General features: G+C 38.6%; 2 protein-coding genes across 2 annotated transcripts; one reads left to right on the top strand and one right to left on the bottom strand.

Annotated features, from left to right (window-relative positions):
- Positions 1-124: 124 nt before the first annotated feature.
- Positions 125-6,229, bottom strand: LOC122024948 (protein FATTY ACID EXPORT 1, chloroplastic-like). Its single transcript, XM_042583689.1, has 7 exons — positions 6,101-6,229; positions 5,764-5,929; positions 4,345-4,534; positions 3,166-3,321; positions 613-659; positions 476-516; positions 125-387 (listed from the first exon to the last, which is right to left on the bottom strand). The coding sequence occupies exons 2-7, from the start codon at positions 5,923-5,925 to the stop codon at positions 294-296; spliced, it is 690 nt and encodes a 229-aa protein (XP_042439623.1). The 5' UTR covers positions 5,926-5,929; positions 6,101-6,229; the 3' UTR covers positions 125-293.
- A 668-nt stretch (positions 6,230-6,897) lies between these two features.
- On the top strand, positions 6,898-19,584 carry LOC122024717 (ADP-ribosylation factor GTPase-activating protein AGD12-like). Its single transcript, XM_042583390.1, has 9 exons — positions 6,898-6,998; positions 7,620-7,683; positions 8,532-8,616; positions 9,388-9,463; positions 10,322-10,485; positions 10,569-10,695; positions 10,817-10,933; positions 11,034-11,129; positions 19,156-19,584. The coding sequence occupies exons 2-9, from the start codon at positions 7,647-7,649 to the stop codon at positions 19,435-19,437; spliced, it is 984 nt and encodes a 327-aa protein (XP_042439324.1). The 5' UTR covers positions 6,898-6,998; positions 7,620-7,646; the 3' UTR covers positions 19,438-19,584.
- Positions 19,585-20,118: the final 534 nt, after the last annotated feature.

The following is a 20,118-nucleotide window of genomic DNA, read 5'->3' as shown; positions in this document are numbered from 1 at the left end:
CAAAATACCACCCTCCGATCGGGTCCTGATTGACAAAATCTGACCAATGAATATATCGGTTCAAACCAAACTAGATATGCTGGCCATATCTAAGCGTCTCCAGTTCCTTTTATGTGAATCTTTGGATGAATTAAATTACTTATTATATCCAATGTATCAAAAGACTGCATCAGGTATTTGTCATAATGAATCTAATCTCTCACTGTATAGATACCCTTTGACTTATCAAAACAACAACTTCTGTAGCATCCTCAAGCTCTGGTAGTTTTAGTATAGATTTGCAAAAGTTACTACTAGGACGAGGGAGCTTTCGCTTTTGCTGACTTCTTCGGCGGTGGGTTTCCACCGGAGAGCAGCACGTAGGAATAGAAGCAGACCATTGCCGCACTGCAAAGCAAGTAGTGAAGATGGAAGTCAGCCACGAGTATGTTTCAAAAGGGAGTCATCGAATGGTGTTAATGGGCGGAGAAGGTACCTTAATGCTATGTAGAGTGATGCAGGGAAGAACTTCTTCGACTGCAACAATACGAAAGAAAAAAACAGGCAGTTGTTATCTCATTACGGCAAATAGATCGAGTTCTTACAAATTAAAACTTAGAAAAAGGTACTTGCCGAGGAGTATGCCTGCAAATGCCTCCAGAAAAACGCGACTGAAATTGCTGCGAATCGGAAGAGAGTTAACATACTAAGAGAAATTTTAAACCAACTTACTGAGTTCAGGTTAAATGCCGAAGTTCTAATAGGGCTGAGAGAGGTCTAGGCAAGTTAAACATATCATTTAGTATTGGACCAAAATCAAAAAGGCATTTTAAATTATATAAATTATCAAAAGAACACTTCTTTCTTAAAAAAAAAAAAAAAAAAAAAAAAAAAAAAAAAAGAATGATTGATTAGATGTTTTATTCTCAAAATACCTCTTATCCAATGTTGTTGCAGTAGCTATATGTAACTACTACAATATTGTTTCTTACTTAATAGCTGCTACTACAATATTGTTATTTACTTTCAAAATTATTGTAGCAGTTACGATTAATTGTTACAATATGTAAAAACTATTAAGTAGTTGTTACTACTGTTTTAAAATAATTTTGATTAATTTAAAATAATTTTAATAAAGTTTAAATAATTTTAACTAAGTTGATAAATGTATTTTGATATAATAGTAATTTAGAATTTAACTATAATATGTAAAAGCTATTCAATAAATTGTTAAGGTGTGTAAAAATTATTTGACAGTTGCTACAATGTGAAAATTCATCCATTCAGATTTTAATATTTTAAGATTCAAAATTTAACCATTTGATAGTTACTACAACATAAAAAAATTAGAAAAATAAAAAAATTATTTCACTAAAATTTTAAATCCTAAATCATTAACTCTAAATACTATTATATCAAAATATAATAGTATTATATCAAAATATCCTTTACCAATTTAGTTAAAATTAATTAAATTAAATCAACATTTAAAACGGATTAAAATCACTTGAAAACGGTTGTGCTGTTATAATGTGTAAAAATTACTAATAGCTGCTACATTATATTGTTATATTAACTACTTGGTATTATATAATACTACAATTATATTATATTAAGTGTTACACGACTACTATACCATGTAATAGCTAATCGTAACTACTACTGTAGCAATGAAACTAAAGTATTTTCGGAATAAAATATTTGGTGGGATGCTTTTTGACCTTTTTTTTTTTTTTTTAATGATGCCCGTTTGTTGATTTACTTGACTTGAAACGTCCTTTTGATTTTTGTCCCTTAATATTTGTAGAGACTATTCCTAAGACAATCCTATAAACTAAACATAGGAATGATAGTGAATCATCTATTTAATCCATGAACCAACCCAACCGATTTCATAACAATAGCAATGCGGATACTTCTATGGCTCGTTTACTTAGCGTGTACCGAGAGAAATCATTATAGGGATGATGCAAAAACGGGCAGTAAGGTATAATAAACCTTAGTTGCAATATGTTTCAGACTGATAAGAATTCTTGTATAAATGAGTTTTTCCTCCAAATAATGAGAGAATATTGCACTATCAAAATATATTTTCACATCACAATCAAACCGATGAACTAAAGTAAATAACAAGTCAAATGCATTCGACATTGACATCATGAATATCAAGCCCTGTTAGTCCCAACTATTCGGAGTCAGTTATAGGAAGACAGATAGTGTCCACTCCCTAAACCCAAGTATAATTATGGTAACTAGAGTTTTTTTTTTTGTTGTTGTTCAAAATCATTCCCTTACATCATTTACGTTGGATTTGTCTATAATTATGAAGTTCATTGCTTGTCTTTGAACATGTCGATATTATATTAACCTGTTTTCTCTCGTTTTTCTTCTATTGGAGCTATTACTTCTCCCCAATTGAAGTATTTTTTTTTAATCTTTTCCGAACATTCAACTTAGCATTCTGACGGGTCGTGTCACAATCTTAAAAATTTGCCTTAAGAAGACAACTCCACACATCGTAAGCTTCCCTCGATTTAGAACATTAGCCAATGCCAAAAATGTCCAATTGTGAATTTGGGTCTAAAACTCAAAAGGGAGCCCTTTTTTTTTAATCAACACATGAATACTCTTATATGTTTTTTTATCAAAAGAGCATCCTACCCATCAGCCCTTATAAAATGATATAATTATCTCCAAGTATACCGTTTGATATTATTATCTCCTACCATACGTATTAAATCATAAACGAGTCAGTTAATTATATGAACAGATAAATTTGTGTTATAGCAATTATAAAATCATAATTATTATAATATTGTAGTAATTATAAAATTATAACCGTTGGCGTAGTTATAGATGTTTTAATTTTATAGTGGTTATAAAGTGAATGTTATTGAATTAGACAAGCCTATAGCAGTTATTAAACTGTAGCGGTTATAATTATGGTAGTTTCATAACTGTTACAATATTATAATAGTTATGATTTCATAACTGCTACATAAACTTATCATGTTTGACCGATTCAGAATTTAATATATGTGATAAAAAATAATAATATCAAATAGTGGACACGGGGCCTTTTGTTTAAAAAATGAAAGAAATTTCTCTAGAAAAGAAAAAAAAAAAAAACTAAAGCTATTTTTCATCTGAACTACCAATCGCAAGGATAGAAATACTGGGTAATACCTGTTTGGGCCAAAATGAAAGGTATGCTGGATCCTCCAGAGCTCCATACGATTAGGCTAAATATACTCAGAGCTGATATAACACCTCCAAATATCAAACCAGTAGGATTTCTGGATAAAACAAATCCGAGTAACCCGCCGAAAAATAGAAATCCACCTGCGTCAAGAAAAGTAGCAATTGCCTGCATGTTTTTCTAAGATGTACAAACTCTGATCTGATATCTGCAACAACTTAAAACTAATACTTTGAGTTGACTGTGAAATGGTTATGAGAACTTTCTCCTAGCAATAAGATTTGTAGCGAATAAATGCATAAGATAGCGACGGTAAGAAATGGTATGAGCAAAGAATAAAAGGAACATATTGCAGTTGCATGTTCGCTACACATGAACTGATGTGGAGGGAATTGTGACGGCCACGTGGCATGCCCAGAACATGGTCAATATGAATCATGATTAGTCTGGGTTTGCTTCCTACTTGGGCCAATTTGATCCCACTCAGGCCGAGCTCAGGTCAGGTTGAACTTGCCCTCTCGAATTCAATTCAAGTCGGTCTATAGGTTGGACTATTTTTGTTGAGTTAATTAACTAGATGGCTGAGCTCCCATCAGTTATAGAATTGAAGAGTCGAAGGCAACGGTTACCAAGGGTGCATAATAATAGCATCAATTAAAGGAGGAGGCGCACCAATCACAAAGGTATATACGTTAGAGACCTGGCACACCTCCTCCCTCCCTATATAAAGATAATAGTGTCAACACAGAAGGTATGGAAAACTCAAAACTTCACCATTATTACTTTTTATACTCTCCCCTCCAACTCTTTTCCTTCGTATATAACTTGAGAGGGGCCAAGCTAAGGTATGCCTTGCCCCCTTCTAATCTCTTTCTGAATCCTTTCAGTTGTCATCGCCAAATGATAGGAGATGGCCCGGCAAGAGACAACTAGCTAGACGTTGACCCGCTAGAGCTCAATTTGATAGGAGTCAATACATCCCTTGATCTCAGAGGGATAATGAACCATTTGCAAGCCCAGGCCTTTGGCCGTTGTACGAATTTGATCATTAGTCTATGCCATAGGTTAAGTTTTGTTTTGTGCTGGCCATCGTACGCATTTTTTGGTGTATGTGGTCACAAGTAGTAATTATCACAATGGTTGAACTAAAAATTGGAATAGCGTACCGTACGGGATTCCCAAGCAAAAATCATGTATTCTGGCAGTTTTCTGGGTTGGAGCAGTGGCCTCTTGCACAACTGGATTAGACTCGATGGATTCAGATTTATCGAACTTATCCTCTGGATAGATTGTATCAGTACTGGCCTCAAAATCGCTTTGAGAGTTACGTCGATTGGCGCACATGGAAACATAAAACTGCGAGTTCAAGAACAAAATAAAATTAATGCAACCACCAAATTAAGAAGAAAAAAAAGAATCAATGAGTTTCTTATGCTTCCTACTTTCTTCTACTTCAAAATTTTCACATTTCCCTTTTGGATTTAAAGAATAAAATAATTCATTAAAACAATATAGTTTTGACTGCATTTGTAGGACGACCTCAAATGCTTAGTTTTGAATATTTCCATGGACCAAGAAAAGATGAGGATATAAGCGAGACCTTAACACACGAACATGTATGCAATTTAGAGTGTAAAGTTATCAAGTTTCACAGCATGTGAATCTACTGAGAGCAAAAAAAGGAAACTTAGAGAATAAATAAGGCAAATCCATCATCTGCCAACTGACTCAAGAAGCCTACTGGACTAAGAAAAAATATCCAATCTGTGACTAATTAGAAGCATATAGTGAAGCTTTACCACAGCTAAGTCAACTAATCCTGCACATCAACAAAGGGAGAATCACAATAAAATCCCGGAGAAAAGTTTATTATACGCAACCATTTTGTAAGTTACAAAAGGTTATTTCCGTGACTCGAACATGTGACCATTAGATCACATGGCAGTAACTTTACCATTACGTCAACGGAGAACCATCGGTGAAATTTTCAAAATTGATTCCAGAACAACCAGATCCATTCCAGAAAGAGAGGAGACATACCTAACAACAGACTCAAGAAGCAACTGACTACCACAAAAGTATCCAATCTGCGACTAATTAGAAGGATATAGTAAAGGTTTACCACAGTTTTAGTCAACTAATCCTGTACGTCAGCAAAGGGAGAGCGACAATGTTGGTGAAATCGAGTTCAAAAATTGATTCAGAGCCAACCAAATCCATTCCGAGAAGAGAGAAGACATGGGGCTCCCCTGATCCCAGCTTTAAGATGTCTTAATTATGAGATGACTATATGCAACAAGCTTCAAACCGATAAAAAGAAGAGTGGATAATCATTTTGTGATCAACACTTGCTTTGCCATTACCTCACATCAAAAGTGGGAGAAGTAAATGCATGAACTGCATATTTTCTTATTGTTTTTGTGAACTATGGCGGAGTAAAACAACATGAGAGATGGGAAGCCATGTCCTACTCAGCTTTGTGATCTTTTTTTAAAGTTAAACTCTGAATTACCAACAGTGAATCAGCAATCCGCCATTAGGATTTCTTCGCAGCTAGGAAAGATCAAAGATATGAGAAAACTAACCTTTCTGTTGCTGATGTTGATAACCCTAACGGAAGGGACTTTGAAACATTTGATCCTGAACTCCATAGTGCGCAAGGGTAGTGAAGGGCGAATCGCTGCCAGGGATGGTTTCATGCTCGATCTCATTCCCAATCCAGGACCGTAAATCTGCGCGGAAGCCATCGATCTGGACTCGACGAAACCGATGGGACAAAAATCCAACAGAAGCACGTCAGAATTACCAAAAGAAACCAGAAACCGAAGATCGATCAGAAAACATTGCGATCCATCCCTACTGGTGGAGCTCACGGATCCATAGATCTCTAAGATTCCAGGAAAGTGATGAAGGCGTACGGACCTTCAAGCAGCGATGCGAGCGGAGGAGCGTCGTTGCGGCGAAGAGGAGTGGCGATGCCGGCGTCGATTGGTCGGTGGAGAAGGATGGAGATCGGCGCCGTGGAGAAATGCTTTTTTTCGCTTTGACCCGTTTTTTAACTCCTTTCACAGAAATTTACACTTCGCCCCCAAACCATCAAACATTTTTATATTTCACCTCTAATAATTTAACAAATATCAATTGCCAACATAAAACAATACTAAATTAAAAATATATATAATAAAAGTTGACACCAACTATTTGTATGATATAATTTACTGCTATGTGATGAATTTAAATTTACAATAAATAAATTTAAGGCATAAATATATAATCATTTAATTTATTAAATTAAATGACTCATTCCGTGAACATAAATAAGTTAACTCGTTTACAAGTAAGTCATATATTCATTATTAATTTTCACTTTACATTATAATTAAAAAGGTCACGAATTAAAGAGAGATTCTTTGAATTTATAAACTAAATAGGAAAAGCTTTAAGGGTTAGACTGAAATTGTCAATTGAACGTTCGAGAGTAAACTCCGCTGTGCTGTTATTTAAATTGTAATTTTACCTCCTAAAATTTCTGTTATATTTCATTTGGGCCCTGCTAGATGACCTATACTCTTCCCGCTAAATTTTGCTAACTTCAAATTTCACCTTAAAATTTAAAAAATAGCAATTTACCCTTCAAAAATTTGTTGCGTCCGCGCACATTTGATTGATCGTAGTAAAATAATTTGTATACTTTGGGGGAGTGGAACGTAAAACTACCCATCTTGTTCAATTTCACCTCTGGAAATGGAGATGACCGCTGATCGCATTCGTTCCATCTCGATTCCGGAAGATTTCACTCCGATAGCTGCTAGATTTTCGGGTACATTTACCGATTAGCATTATGATGATGTTTAGATTGCTCTTTCGACTCATCGCTGGGGTTTCTAGGGAATTTTTCGATGCGTGCATTTAGTTGTTTGATTCCTTGAAGATCTAATCCGTAGTCTAGCTTTATTCTCCTGGGATATTCGCTTCGATCGCTCCAAGTTTGCTTCTTGGATGTTTTTAATCTGGATTTCAATCGTTTAGGTTGATAAGAAACCGTGTTTTCTGGATTTGATCTCTTTTGGCGAACGAAAACACATGCCGGAGTTGGTTATGGATATCATGCAATACCGGATGTTTGCTATTGTTGTTCATCTCTTTGGATAAAGGGATTCTCCTTTTTGTTTCATTTATGACTATTTTTTTTTTCTATCTGTTTAGCTTTTCCCGGTCAAAATTTAGAAATCCACAACATGAATCCTTTGCCTATCCCTTATACTTACCAAAAAATGGATGCAACTTCATTCCACAATGATCCTGTGCAATGAAGTGACAACAATTGGAAGTAAATGCACTTTTCTTGATTTATTACTTGAAATCATGTGTATTGCAAAAAGCTTGACTTATAGTTGCTCAAGTTTTGTTGATATTTCCCTCTCTTTCATTTGTGAAAAAGGGTAGTTGTTTGTGGATAATTGAATAAATGAGTGACCGGCACAAGCTTGACAAGCCAGCCTCAGGTACACACTCAAAGACCCGTCTGCTCATACTTGTTACAGTTTGTATCTTTGTTTATATAGATGCTGGCTTATCATTTAGTTGTCTGAAAAATCTGAATTCAGTGTTCTTGCATGGGAAATTTATTCTAAGCATTATATCTGTACTCTTGTTTGGCTTCATCTTCTAATAGGTAATCAATTTCCACACTGAGGAAGACATTTGTGGATTCATTTTTCTGGATGGCACCTTGAGCATGGATTAGATAAATTATCATTACTTGAGAATTTTGGATTCCTTAATTTCATGATCATGTTTCATGTTCTATTCTTAATTTAGAGTTTCATGAAGCCCCGGGTCAGTTCAAGTTTATATAGAAATCATTAATTACTTCATAAGGTTTTAATCTCCTTCCATTTGGAGCCTGAGATGGGTGATTGCTTGATTTTTTTTAGTTGTGTCTATTAATTAATAGGAGCAAGGCAAAAAAAAAAAAAAAAACTCAGCAATCTCTTGTGCTAAGGACTCACTGGTAAACATAATTACTTTTTAATATAATTTATCAAATATATTCTTTTTTATTTTTACAATTTCTGTATCTAGATATAGAAAAATTTCTAATTGTATTCATTAGTTTTCCCATGCCTGTTGCCAAACTAATGGAATTGTCTGATAAGGGACATAAAACACCACTTAGTTTGATTATTTTCGTCTATGCATGCACCGAACACATACTATAGATGAAGTGTTTATCTATGATATGCTTCAACCTTGACACATTATGCTACATGTCAATTGCAAGCTACCAACATCATTTATATGGCAGATATTAGTGTCTTAGCTAATTGTTGTTTTTTATTTATGTAAACAGGTAACTGGAAGAAACTGCGGGATCTTAGTATGAAATCCGATAATCGAATTTGCGCAGATTGTAGTGGTTCAGATCCAAAATGGGTGTAAGTGTAAAATGGTCCTCTTGTTGCTTATGTGAGTTTACGTTGTTCTAAATATACTAAATATTACTTATCACAAGAATATATTTTTGTTTTCATTTGTTTTTTTTTTAAAGTGAGATCATGACAAATACACACATTAATAGAGAAAGAGGGTCCATATAAAGTAAACTTAGTTAACAACGGCAAAACATGATAAAGTTCATTTAAATATCCATGAAGATTTAGTAAGGAATGGAGCCTAATAGTATAAGAGAATCCATATAGCTGACCCCTATTAATGAATAAAGGGTTTATTGTTGTTGTTTTCACTTTTTTTTAAAAAAAAAAAAAAATTGCTTCATTTCTCTAGAGGTTAGGCCTCGTATTCTGCATGTGATGCTAGTAAACTTGTAGGCCTAGCATTGTTGTTAAGACAAAATATTACATATTAAGCAATTATGCAGAATTCTTCTCAGTAGAAAATTTACAACAAAAACTTAGTTTATCTTTATGCATTTAGGGATTACGAAAACTGTCTAGTATCATCATTTAGACTAAATTTTTAGATATTAAAGTGATCATGCAATGTTCCTCTAACCCAAAATTATGACAGAATGATTCATTTGCACAAATGTGCCGTAATGTCAAGATTGTTAGTTCTGTTCTAGAAGATCATGGATGACATTCACTTTAACTTTTCTATTTCAAATCCATGAGATCATGTTTTGTTGCTGGCTTGCTTTAAAGTTTTAGTTTTCTGTTTTCTGATATAAAACTCACTTGTTGTCACAGGTCTGCTAACATTGGAGTTTTTCTATGCCTGAAATGCAGCGACATTCATCGGAGCCTTGGGGCAAATACTTCGAAGGTATTGGCTTAGGTGCTTAGTTGCTGAGTTGAATTGGCTCTATCGTCCTCACAAATTGTTGTAGGATTGTAGTTGCTCAGTTCTTGAAGCATCTCTTTTACATCCTAGAATTTGTTTGTTTTGACAGAGTACCCACATTTTCCACTGTGCTCTTTCGTATCTGATTAGTGAATGGGATAGAAGACGCCTTATGTTGCATAACCATACGTGCAACCGTTCCCAATAGTACTATATACAGATTTGAACTCTTGATCTTTGACCAAAGGCTTAGCTCGCTTACCACTAGACCAAACAACTGTCAGTCGAAGGAATTCTGTGTCTATATATACATGGACTTTACTTGAGCAATGATAATTAAGTATCGAAATTCATGTTTCATCCTCTCTTCTCTCCTACTTTCCAGTTCACATACTCCTGTTGCCTTCTGATAGTAACCACATTACAACTACCAAAACTTTTGTCATATGCACTTAGATTACGATCAACTCCCTTTTTTCATCCATTTCTATTTGAAGCTTCGTCCTCCTTTTAGTGTGCCATTTTTTCTGACTTCAATCATCAATGTGTTCCTAGGTCTTGCAAATCTTTCTGTCATAACAATAATGGTTTTTCTCTTCTTTTTATTCTTAAAAGAAAAACAATTGGTTAATTCAAACTAATTTTTAATGTCTATGATGCTGTCAATATGATTCTCCTGTTGATCATTAGGCTATTGGGATTTTACAATTGTTATTTAGTTAGTGATAGAATAGTTAGTCAAGCGCAGTCTTGTTTTTTTTGTCATGTTAGCTAGTCTGTGTCAATCTCATAAAAGTGAATTATTTTGATAAATTTTCCTTTTCAATTCTTGCCATTCAGGTGCTCTCCTTGACACTAGACGAATGGTCTGAAAGCGACATGGAATCAGTGCTTGAAGTCGGTGGAAACTCCTACGCCAACTCAATTTATGAAGCTTTTCTTCCTCGAGACTATTTAAAACCGAAACCAGATGCAAGCAATGAGGACAGGACCAAATTTATTAGGTAGACCATGTTTGAGAGATTTACGATGCAACATCCATACACTGACATCTTATGGGAAACCTTTTTCGTTTCTTCGTCAATAGGTCCAAATATGTTCTGCAAGAATTTTTAACACCGAGCTTACGTATTGTGTCGTCAAAGAGTTCTTTCCAATCTGTCGACTCTTCAAAAAGTTCTTCTAGCTTTGGTTCCAAAAATTCAAATAAGAATGTAAGTCATCATGCTATCATTATCTGATTTTGTACAACTATGCACTTTTCTTGTCTGTTCTTAGACAAATGATAGCTAGTTCTATGGTACATTAATAATCAGTATTTTGGAATGCTCGCAGGTGGAGGCAGGCGAATTCATTGGAAATTTGAAGGTCACAGTAGTTCGAGGCACAAATTTGGCCATTAGAGATATGTTGACTAGTGACCCGTATGTTATCTTAATGCTCGGGCAACAGGTGAGTTACTAAACATGAAGTGATTGCCTATTTTTTCGCAAAATTGTGTGTGAATTAAGCTACTTCTGATTCTCATTCTAATGTTCATGGAGTGTACCAGAAAGCCCAGACCACAGTAAAGAACAGCGACTTGAATCCAGTATGGAACGAAGAGCTCAAGTTTTCGATCCCACAACATTTCGGCACTCTTAAGTTGGTTAGTTTTTGTTTATTTTTTAGTAATCGTAATTTTTTTGTGTATCTTATTCTACGTGTTATACTTTTTCCACGTCTGTCTTTGCATTAAAGGAAAAGACGGAAATCACACCCGACTTAGTTAGCAATGATAAAAAAAAGATAAAATTCATTCAAATATAGATAAGGATATAGTAGGTGATCGAGCCCAATAACATAAGAGAATTCATATAGCCAACTCCACTGGGATAAAAGCTTCGTTGTCATCGTCATTTGTGTCTAGTAACTTCATGCCTTGATCTCGTCCAGAAGCTGAGTCAGATGGCAAGAGCCGGTGATGAGGGTAAGGATGTTGACGAAAAGAGGACCTGAATCTAGGGCATGCGGGAGCATTACAGGCTTTTCACTTTCTGATGGAGTGGGTGAGGGTCATCGATGGTATCCACGAGCTTGCGCACACGCAAAGAGATCACACGGGAGTATTAGGGCAAGAATCAGGAAAGAGATCCCTAGCACAGACACTCCGACACGTAAGTCAAGAGCAACACAAAGAAAGAAGTGCAGAAGGAAGATGAATAGTAATACTGTAGTAGATGCGTGTATGTACGCGTATCTGGCCAACAGAGAGGACATCTCTTTTTATACTGCTCCTCGTAACCTTCGTAATTATGAGACATCAGATAATGTCGAGTGTTAGGGTATGTCGGGTAATAGAGGATGTACGACGGACTCCCATTAGGTAGAAAAAGGTTCCACTTTATGCATATGACAAAGCATTAGAATATTCCCTGACAAATAGTCATTATTCTCTGACAAGTAGTTACGATTCCTGATGATGTTGTCTCCTGATAATAGATCGACCGACGCTTGGGCTGACTAGGGATAGATTGTGAACTATGCTCAGGAGAAGTGGAGACTAAGCCTTGGGATCCGACCGGCTAAGAAACCGACTGAGAGAAGACTGGGAGTTATGCCCAGGAGAAGTGGGGCCTGAGCCTTGGGGTTCAACATGCTAAGAAGCCGACTGGGAGTAGACTGGGAGTTGTGCCAAGGAGAAGTGAGGTACTAAGCCCTGGGGACTCAATCGGCTAAGAAGTCGCTCGTGACTGCCCCCTCTTCTTGACTTTTGACTCCACATCAGCTTGACTATTGACCTCCTAATATTCCCGGGACTCCATTATACACCATATCACAAGTCTCCCCAAGTCTAGTTGAAGGAGACTTTTGTCCTACTGATTAGACTCGAGTCTTACTGTAGCCTCACCATTTGACCGGGCATCAAATCCCCCAGCCTTTCCTCGGTGCTACCAACAACATTGTCTTTTTCGAAGAAACGACTGTCAGCCATTTTAAATGCAAGGTAAGGCATTGATATGATTATCCCGTCCATCATAAATGTCGTTTTATGGGCACTCACTGTATCCCACCAACTTTATTCTGATGTGACAACTGATGCACACCTTTCCATATGAATTTTGAACAGCGATTCATTTCCCCCAAATATGACAGTTGCCATCAATAGGGTTGTTCTAGTCGGATGGCTTAGGCTTCTAAGCACTTTCTAGGTCTTTGTTAAAACCCCTAGTGTTGTGGGAAATATTTTACCATTGTTCCATCGTATTCAACTCTCGGCTTTGACGTTTCTCACTATCTGTGATCCTCTTTCTGTGACTTCCCGAGTAAGTGTGCCTTCTTGACCTCGACTCCTCTTTCTCTTGCTCTCCAATGGCTCAAGAAACCTTCGCCCCTAGTATGCTACCTTCCACTCTGATTTCGATAATTGTGACCTCAAGTCGGCTAGGCTAAACCAAGATATTCCCAAAACCTTTCATATCTGCATTCCTGGTCCTCAATACCTCCCTTATCGCCCTCCTCCCAGCTTTATTATTTTCTTCGAGGATCAACTTTACGTTAGTTTGCACTTTCACATTCCCCCATTCTTCTCCTAATTAAGCTAGTATTTCCATACTCCTTTCTTAGTTTGTTCCCAATGTCTTATGTGATATGCGCGGAATGGTAATCGTGTGTTGCTTATACTGATACTCCCTTGTCTCCCCTTACCTTCCATCACTTCTATTACCTTGAGAAATTAGAGCCTGAGTCTTTATGGTTCAATCTCGCCCTATGGTTGTATTTTTTAAGAACATGCTCTCCTCTAATAATGGATGGAAATCTTATTTCTCTTTCATCCAAGTTCCTGACTCCATCCTTTGGCTGACCAAGTGACGATCGGATCTCCCATCTTCTTCTGAGTTAGGAGAGCGCCAATATGAGCCTGCATGTGTTGCTTCTTCAGAGAAGCTAGCAGGCGTACAGTTCCTCATTCCCTCATTGCTACGAGAAAGTTTTCTCCACGCATTTGGGCTAAGTCTCTTCCGCATAGCACTTCCTTCTCCCTTCAGTAAAAGCCCATGTAACTTAGCGCTTATATCCTCATTGGCTGAGGTCCTTTCTATTTTACGTAGAGGACATCATGTTTAGGTTCTATGCTCTCAGTTCTAGGTTCTACGCTCTCAGTTCCATACATCTGAAAAAAGATGTAATAAAACGACAAGGGCGGGCCATGTTGGATGATCGAGAGAATCAGTCGACCGGCTCTTCCAGAGAGGACTCTTGTCATCAAGTGGGTGGTGATGTGGCGGCCAGCGAGGAAGTGGGGATGTCGAGCCCCTCACCCTTCCTAAGGAAATTTCCACTGCGGATTCCGAGCGGCCCCTATGACTTCAACGCAAAAGGTGCTGAGTTACACTCTCGGTGCAATCCTCCCATAAGCGGCCATCTTCGACTCGTCTACCCGCTCAGGGTTATACTCTCGTCCAGGAAATTACTCCAAGGACTTGGGTTAATGAACTTCAGTTGAGAAATCCGCCAAGGACTGGGCCTTGATGGTCGTCCGAGACTGATATTGTATATCATATTCGCTTAATTCAGTAGTCCATTTAATGAGTTGGCTGTCTGCTTCGGGGTTGATGAGTACTCTTCCCAACGAGATATTAGTGAGCACTATTACTGAGTGCGCTAGAAAATAAGACCACAAGAGGCAAACAATAAAGACTAGCCCATAAGCAACTCTCGAGCACAGTGTAGCGGGATTCGGCTTCTTTTAATAAATAACTGAAAAGTACATTGGCCTTTGTATATACTCGTGTTCTTTGACCAAGACTGCTCCCACGACCTCTTGGGTAGCCGACAAGTATAACCAGAGTAGCTCTCTCACAATAGGTTTAAAAAGAGAAGGCAAGGCCTCCAAGTGATGCTTCAGTTCTTCAAAGGCCTTATTGCACTCCTCGTCCCACTAGAACTTAGTCGCTTGGTGGAGTACTCTAAAGAATGGGAGAGCTTGATCAGTTGATCGGGATATGAATCTTGAGAGTGTCATGATCCGCCCTACCAGCATTTGAGCCTCCCTGAGATTTCGTGGAGCTTGCATGTCCCAGAATGCTTGTACATTTTCCCGGTTAGCCTCAATCCCCCGCTCAGTAATCAGATATCCCAGAAACTTCCCTCCTTTAGCTCTAAATAAACATTTTAGGGGATTCAGCTTCCTGTCATAGGGTGCCACAAGTCTCTTCCATGTCCGCAATAAGATCTACTGCTTGAGTGGACTTAATGAGGATGTCATCGACGTAGACTTCGATGTTCCTCCCATTCTGCTTCTGGAAGATCTTGTCCATCATCCGTTGATATGTGGCTCCTGCATTTCTTAACCCAAACGACATAACTGTGTAATAGAAAGTACCATCCACGGTGATGAAACTGAGCTTCTCCTAGTTGGTCCTCCAGGATGAGAAGGATTTGATGGTATCCCTGATAGGCATCCAGCATACAAATCAGCTCGCACCCTGAAGTAGAATCAACCATCTAGTCGATTCGCGAGGGCGGATAACAGTCTTTGGGGCTGGCTTTATTAAGGTTGCGGAAGTCAATGCAAACTCGTTGCCTGTTATTAGGTTTAAATACCAAGACAACGTTGAAGAGTCACAAAGGAAACTGTACCTCCCTGATGTGTCCTGCTTTGAAGAGCTGATCCACCTCTTCTCTAGGGATGACAATGGGACGGGGCGGGGATGAGTTTGTCATTCTTATCCCCGTCCCCGAATTCCATCCCATTATTATTATTATTATTATTATTATTATTATTATTATTATTATTATTATTATTATTATTATTATTATTATTATTATTATTATTATTATTATTATTCGGGATGGGTTAGGGGATGTGGAAAATATCCCCATACTCGCCTCCATCCCAGAAAAAAAATCCCCGAACTTGTCTCCATCCCTGAATAAATCAGGGATCCCCGTCCCCGTTTTGGGTTTTCCCCGCGGGGCTCCAAACCCGTGAGGATAATTGTCATCCCTACTCTGTTCGGATAATTTTATTCTGGTCGATCGAAAAATCTCTTTTCCTTTACTTGACTGTTCAGGAATCAGGCATAAGATGGAGCTTGTGTTCTGCCACCACTAGGGCTACCCCTGTTAGCTCCTTAGGGGACCAGGCAGAGAGACATCCCGATTTCGTACTAAACACTCTACCTAACACTTCATAGTTTTTAGCGGCAGGTCAATCGCTATCTTTGTAATGCTTTCTGGTCGGTTGGAGTACAATTACACCTACTCCTGTTGGCCTGGCTCCTCAGCGAAAAGTAGAGGCTTCCCTTGGATGGCATGTACTCATCCATCCTAGATTTTCTAGGACTTACACATCTCAGTTCTTACTATATCCACATAACATAGTCGTGCAATCAACTGCTCTCCTCTTACTTCCCCGACCTGGCTTTCCACCAGGAATTTTATTTTTTGGTGGAAAGTAGAGACGGCGACCCTGAATTCATAAAGGACGAGTCTCTCCAAGATGATATTGTACGAGGAGGGAGAATCCACCACTATGAAGACACTCCTCCTAGTCCTCATTAGTAGGGAAATGACCAGCTTGATCTGGCCAATTGGTCACACCTCATTCCCTATGAATCCGTACAAGATGGTGGCCACAGGTTGGAGCTCACTCGCGTCGGGCTGCATATTATCAAACGCACTTTTGAACATCACGTTGACAAAGCTTCTGGTATCAATGAAAACTCTAGCCACTCGACTATTAGTGATGACCGTCTTAATGATGAACACGTCATCATGAGGGTGCTCCACCCCCTCCAAGTCTTGAGGCCTAAAGCTGATTTGGGGGTCTGCCCTTTATTCCCGACTATAGCTAATTGCGTGGATCTCCAATCGATGTTCGTGAGCCTTTTTGGCTCTGGTAGAATCCCTGTCAGTAGGGCCTCCTGAAATCATGTTAATGTCTCATATTGCGGCATTTCCCCAGTTCTCTTCTTCTCGGGTCTCCATTGGCTCTTTTCCTAGGTCACTTGTTTATCCATCCTAATTTTCCCTCCCTAGAGGCGGGTTGGCCATACGACCAGAGGCATTAGGATTGTTGGTCTATTGCATCAGGAGTTGAGACACAATTTAGGGCGGGGGTAGGCCTTGCACAACCGCTCGGTGGAAGTCCTGAGCGAACTGGAAACAATCTCTTGTGTTGTGGATATGGGACAGGTGGTAAGTACAGTACCAAACTTCCCACGGAGCAAGTTTTTTAACAGGGGTCTGAACAGCCTCGACCTGTTGCACGAGTTTTGCTTCTCGAGCTAGGGGAAATTCAGTCGAGGGTTTTTAGGCTGGACAAGAGGCGGTGGTGGCCTCCACTACGCCGGACCGATTGGAGAGGGGGCCTTTGTTTCTTTCTTCCGAGTGGCCTGAACTTCCTCTATATTAATGTATTTGGCTGATTTTCTCAGCAAATCATCGAAGTTTCTTGTAGGCTTCCGGATGAGGGCTCAAAAGAAATCCCCCTCTAATAGACTTTGAGAGAAGACACTTATTAATATCTCGGAAGTGGTGGATGAGACATCCAGCGCCACCTGGTTGAAACGCTAGATATATGCCCTCAAGGACTCCGTGACTTCTTGTTTGAGAGTGAATAGACTATGATTAGTTTTCTAGTATCTCCTGCTACTGGTAAAATGATGCAGGAAGACATTTTTGAACTCTTTGAAGCAGGTGATAGATCTGACTGGCAGTATGTCGAACCATCTTTGTGCCAAGTCGGAAACAGTGGTCAGGAACACTCGACACTTTATTGCATCGGTATACTGATGCAATAGAGCAGCATTTTGGAATTTACGGAAGTGATCCTCTGGATCATTATTGCCTTTGTATTCTACAATAGATGGGGGTTTAAAACCCCTGGGGAGCTTCTCGTCCAACACTTCCTAAGAGAATGACATGCTGGGTTGTTCGGGCGTCTCCCGAATGATCTAAGCCTTCCCCTTCTTCGGATCTCTCAAGGGTGAATTCTCGGCCGGAGAAGCTTGCAATCCTTCTCCCGGTGCTTGAAAAAGTGCCCGGGGGAAATCGTACAGCTACTTCCTTTTGGATCTTCCCTCTGAGGCGGGGAGCTCGTCTACCAAGGTCGTGGGTGTTCGGTGTGGATGAGAATCGACGGTTCACTTTTCCGATGTCACTAGCATCTTGGCAACATTGAATATCTCATATTCTAAAGGGGTCATGGTGACGTTGATTTTGCCAGTCTCCTCCATCTTTACGTTCTGGATCAGGTGAAGAAGATTCCCACAGACGACGGTAAATTTGATCCCGTCTGGAAACTAAGTCGAATGGTGAGAGTTGGTGATGAGGGTAAGGATGTTGGACCTAGATCTAGGGCCTATGGGACCGCATTAAATCACATAGGAGCGTTAGGGCGAGAACCAGGGAAAAGGTCTCTAGCGCAAGCATTTCAACGTTCAAGTCAGGAGCAGCACAAAGCGAGAAGTGCAGAAGTAAGATGATCAGTAGTATTGTAGTAGATGCGTGTATGTACGCATATCTGGCCAACGAAGAGAACTTCCATTTTTTTATTGCTCCTCATAACCTCCGCAATTATGAGGTATCAGAAAATGTCGGGTGTCAGGGTATGTCGAGTAATAGAGAATGTACGGCAGACTCTCATTGGGTAGAGGAAGGTTCCACTTCATGCATATGGCAGCGCATTAGAATATTCCCTGACGAATAGTTGTTATTCTCTGACAAGTAGTTGTAATTCCTTGACGATGTTGTCTCCTGATAATAGACCCAGGAACGCTTGTGCCGACCGGGGTAGACTGGGAGCTATGCCCAAGAGAAGTGGAGATTGAACCCTGGGGATCCAACCGGCTAAGAAACCAACTAAGAGAAGACTGGGAGTTGTGCCCAGGAGAAGTAAGGTACTAAGCCCTGGGGCTCGACTGGCTAAGAAGCAAACCGGGAGTAGACTGAGAGATATGCCCAAGAGAACTGAGGGACGAAGCCCTAGGGACCTGACCGACTAAGAAACCGACCGGGAGTAGACTGGGAGCTGTGCCCAGGAGAAGTGAGGGACTAAGCCCTAGGAAGCCATCCAGCTAAGAAGTCGACCGAAAGTAAACTGGGAATGGTGCCCAAGAGTAGTGAGGGACTAAGTCCTAAGGACCTAACCGATGCCTAAGCTGGCCAAGTGGATTTGTTATGCAACGTGGGGGACCAAGTCCCAAAGGCACCTCCCACCCATAATTGCCCCCTTTTCTTTTGACTTTTGACTTTTGAATGTCATATTAACTTGACTATTAACGTTCCAATTATTCATGGGACCCTCCATGATACACCATATCATGCCCTATTCAACATCTAGTCATTCTTGGGATTTCGAATTATCATAAGGATATGGCAACCTATCTTGTTATTGCTTCAGCATTTAATCTCCAAGGTTTTAAATACTCTTCTAAAGTAAGGTTTCAGTAATTACTACACTCAAACTTGCTTCACCACACTTCGAACTTAAGAAATGATAAACTTAGTATGCCTCTAAGGTTTTTGCTATCTAATCACATCTCAACTAGTCTAGATGTTCTTTAGATTTGATGAGTGAATCATCTTTTGCCACATAGATGATGTTCTCTAGACTTGATCGAAGCTTTGATTCATGATGGAACATTTCTATTTCTCTAAAAATGATATTTATTTCTCTCTTTTAACAGCAAGTGTACGATCACGACTACATCTCCGCTGACGATATAATGGGCGAAGCTGAGATTGACTTGCAGGCTATGATCACTGCGGCATTGGCCTACGGGCATGTGGATGTTCAGGGGAAGATGCAGGTCGGGAAGTGGTTGAAAATGAACGACAATGCCCTCATCGAGGACAGCTTTGTCAACGTTGTCGATGGAAAGATCAAGCAAGAGGTGCACCTGAAGCTACAAAATGTTGAGTGCGGCGAGATGGAACTGCAACTGGAATGGTTGTCGATGGACAAATGAGGACTTGGGTTTGTTTTCCTTGTAACTCGATTACTCGAAGCTTTTGAAATTGTTCTTTATGTTCTTGTTGAGAGATGGAACTTTTGAATCCAAATGTATCATGTATAACAACAAGAAGGATGAATTGTGTTTTTAAAACAATTATTATCGAGTAATATAGATTTTTCATAATGTGCTTGTTAAAAGTTTTATTATCAATTAAATCAAATATTTCATTTTAATTATTATTATTATTTTTTTTTGAAAAATAATGGTGAACACAAAGTTTACTTTTTGTTGATAGGGATTTATATAACTAGTAATGGAAATTAATCACATTGAAATGAATCATTTACCCATTTAGTTTTAACTGGTGAGCCATATAAATTTATTATAATTTTGATTTTAATTAATATTTTCATAATTTTAACTACAAATAATTTTAATCAATATTAAATTAGTATTAGGGATGGGGAGCTTTAGTGAACAATAAAGTTATTACTTTACTATCATAATAATTAATTGTTAAGAATTATTTTTTAAAAATAATATGGGCAGCTCTTTTAATATTTTTTATAGAAAAATAAAAGGTGTTCTTAACTATCTATATTGTAAAAAATGATTCTTTTTAAAATGACATCCCTGATTAATATTTTTTAAATGAATATTTTTGAACCGATAAGGGTGAGCATTCGGTTAATT

This window comes from Zingiber officinale, chromosome 9B (genome assembly GCF_018446385.1).
Source record: "Zingiber officinale cultivar Zhangliang chromosome 9B, Zo_v1.1, whole genome shotgun sequence".
Classification (NCBI taxonomy): domain Eukaryota; kingdom Viridiplantae; phylum Streptophyta; class Magnoliopsida; order Zingiberales; family Zingiberaceae; genus Zingiber; species Zingiber officinale.
The sequence above is the reverse complement of the archived record's forward strand: the minus strand, read 5'-3'. Positions and strand labels throughout refer to the sequence as shown.

Bases quoted from the DNA above. Each gene is read 5' to 3' on its own strand.
- LOC122024948 (XM_042583689.1), bottom strand. From the start codon at position 5,925: ATGGCTTCCGCGCAGATTTACGGTCCTGGATTGGGAATGAGATCGAGC. The intron at 3,322-4,344 runs GTACGCTATTCC...TTCTTGACGCAG, and splicing joins TTGCTTGGGAATCCCGTACG to GTGGATTTCTATTTTTCGGC. The intron at 517-612 runs GCAAGTACCTTT...GTATTGTTGCAG, and splicing joins ATTTGCAGGCATACTCCTCG to TCGAAGAAGTTCTTCCCTGC.
- LOC122024717 (XM_042583390.1), top strand. From the start codon at position 7,647: ATGAGTGACCGGCACAAGCTTGACAAGCCAGCCTCAG. The intron at 7,684-8,531 runs GTACACACTCAA...TTATGTAAACAG, and splicing joins GCTTGACAAGCCAGCCTCAG to GTAACTGGAAGAAACTGCGG. The intron at 8,617-9,387 runs GTAAGTGTAAAA...TTGTTGTCACAG, and splicing joins GGTTCAGATCCAAAATGGGT to GTCTGCTAACATTGGAGTTT.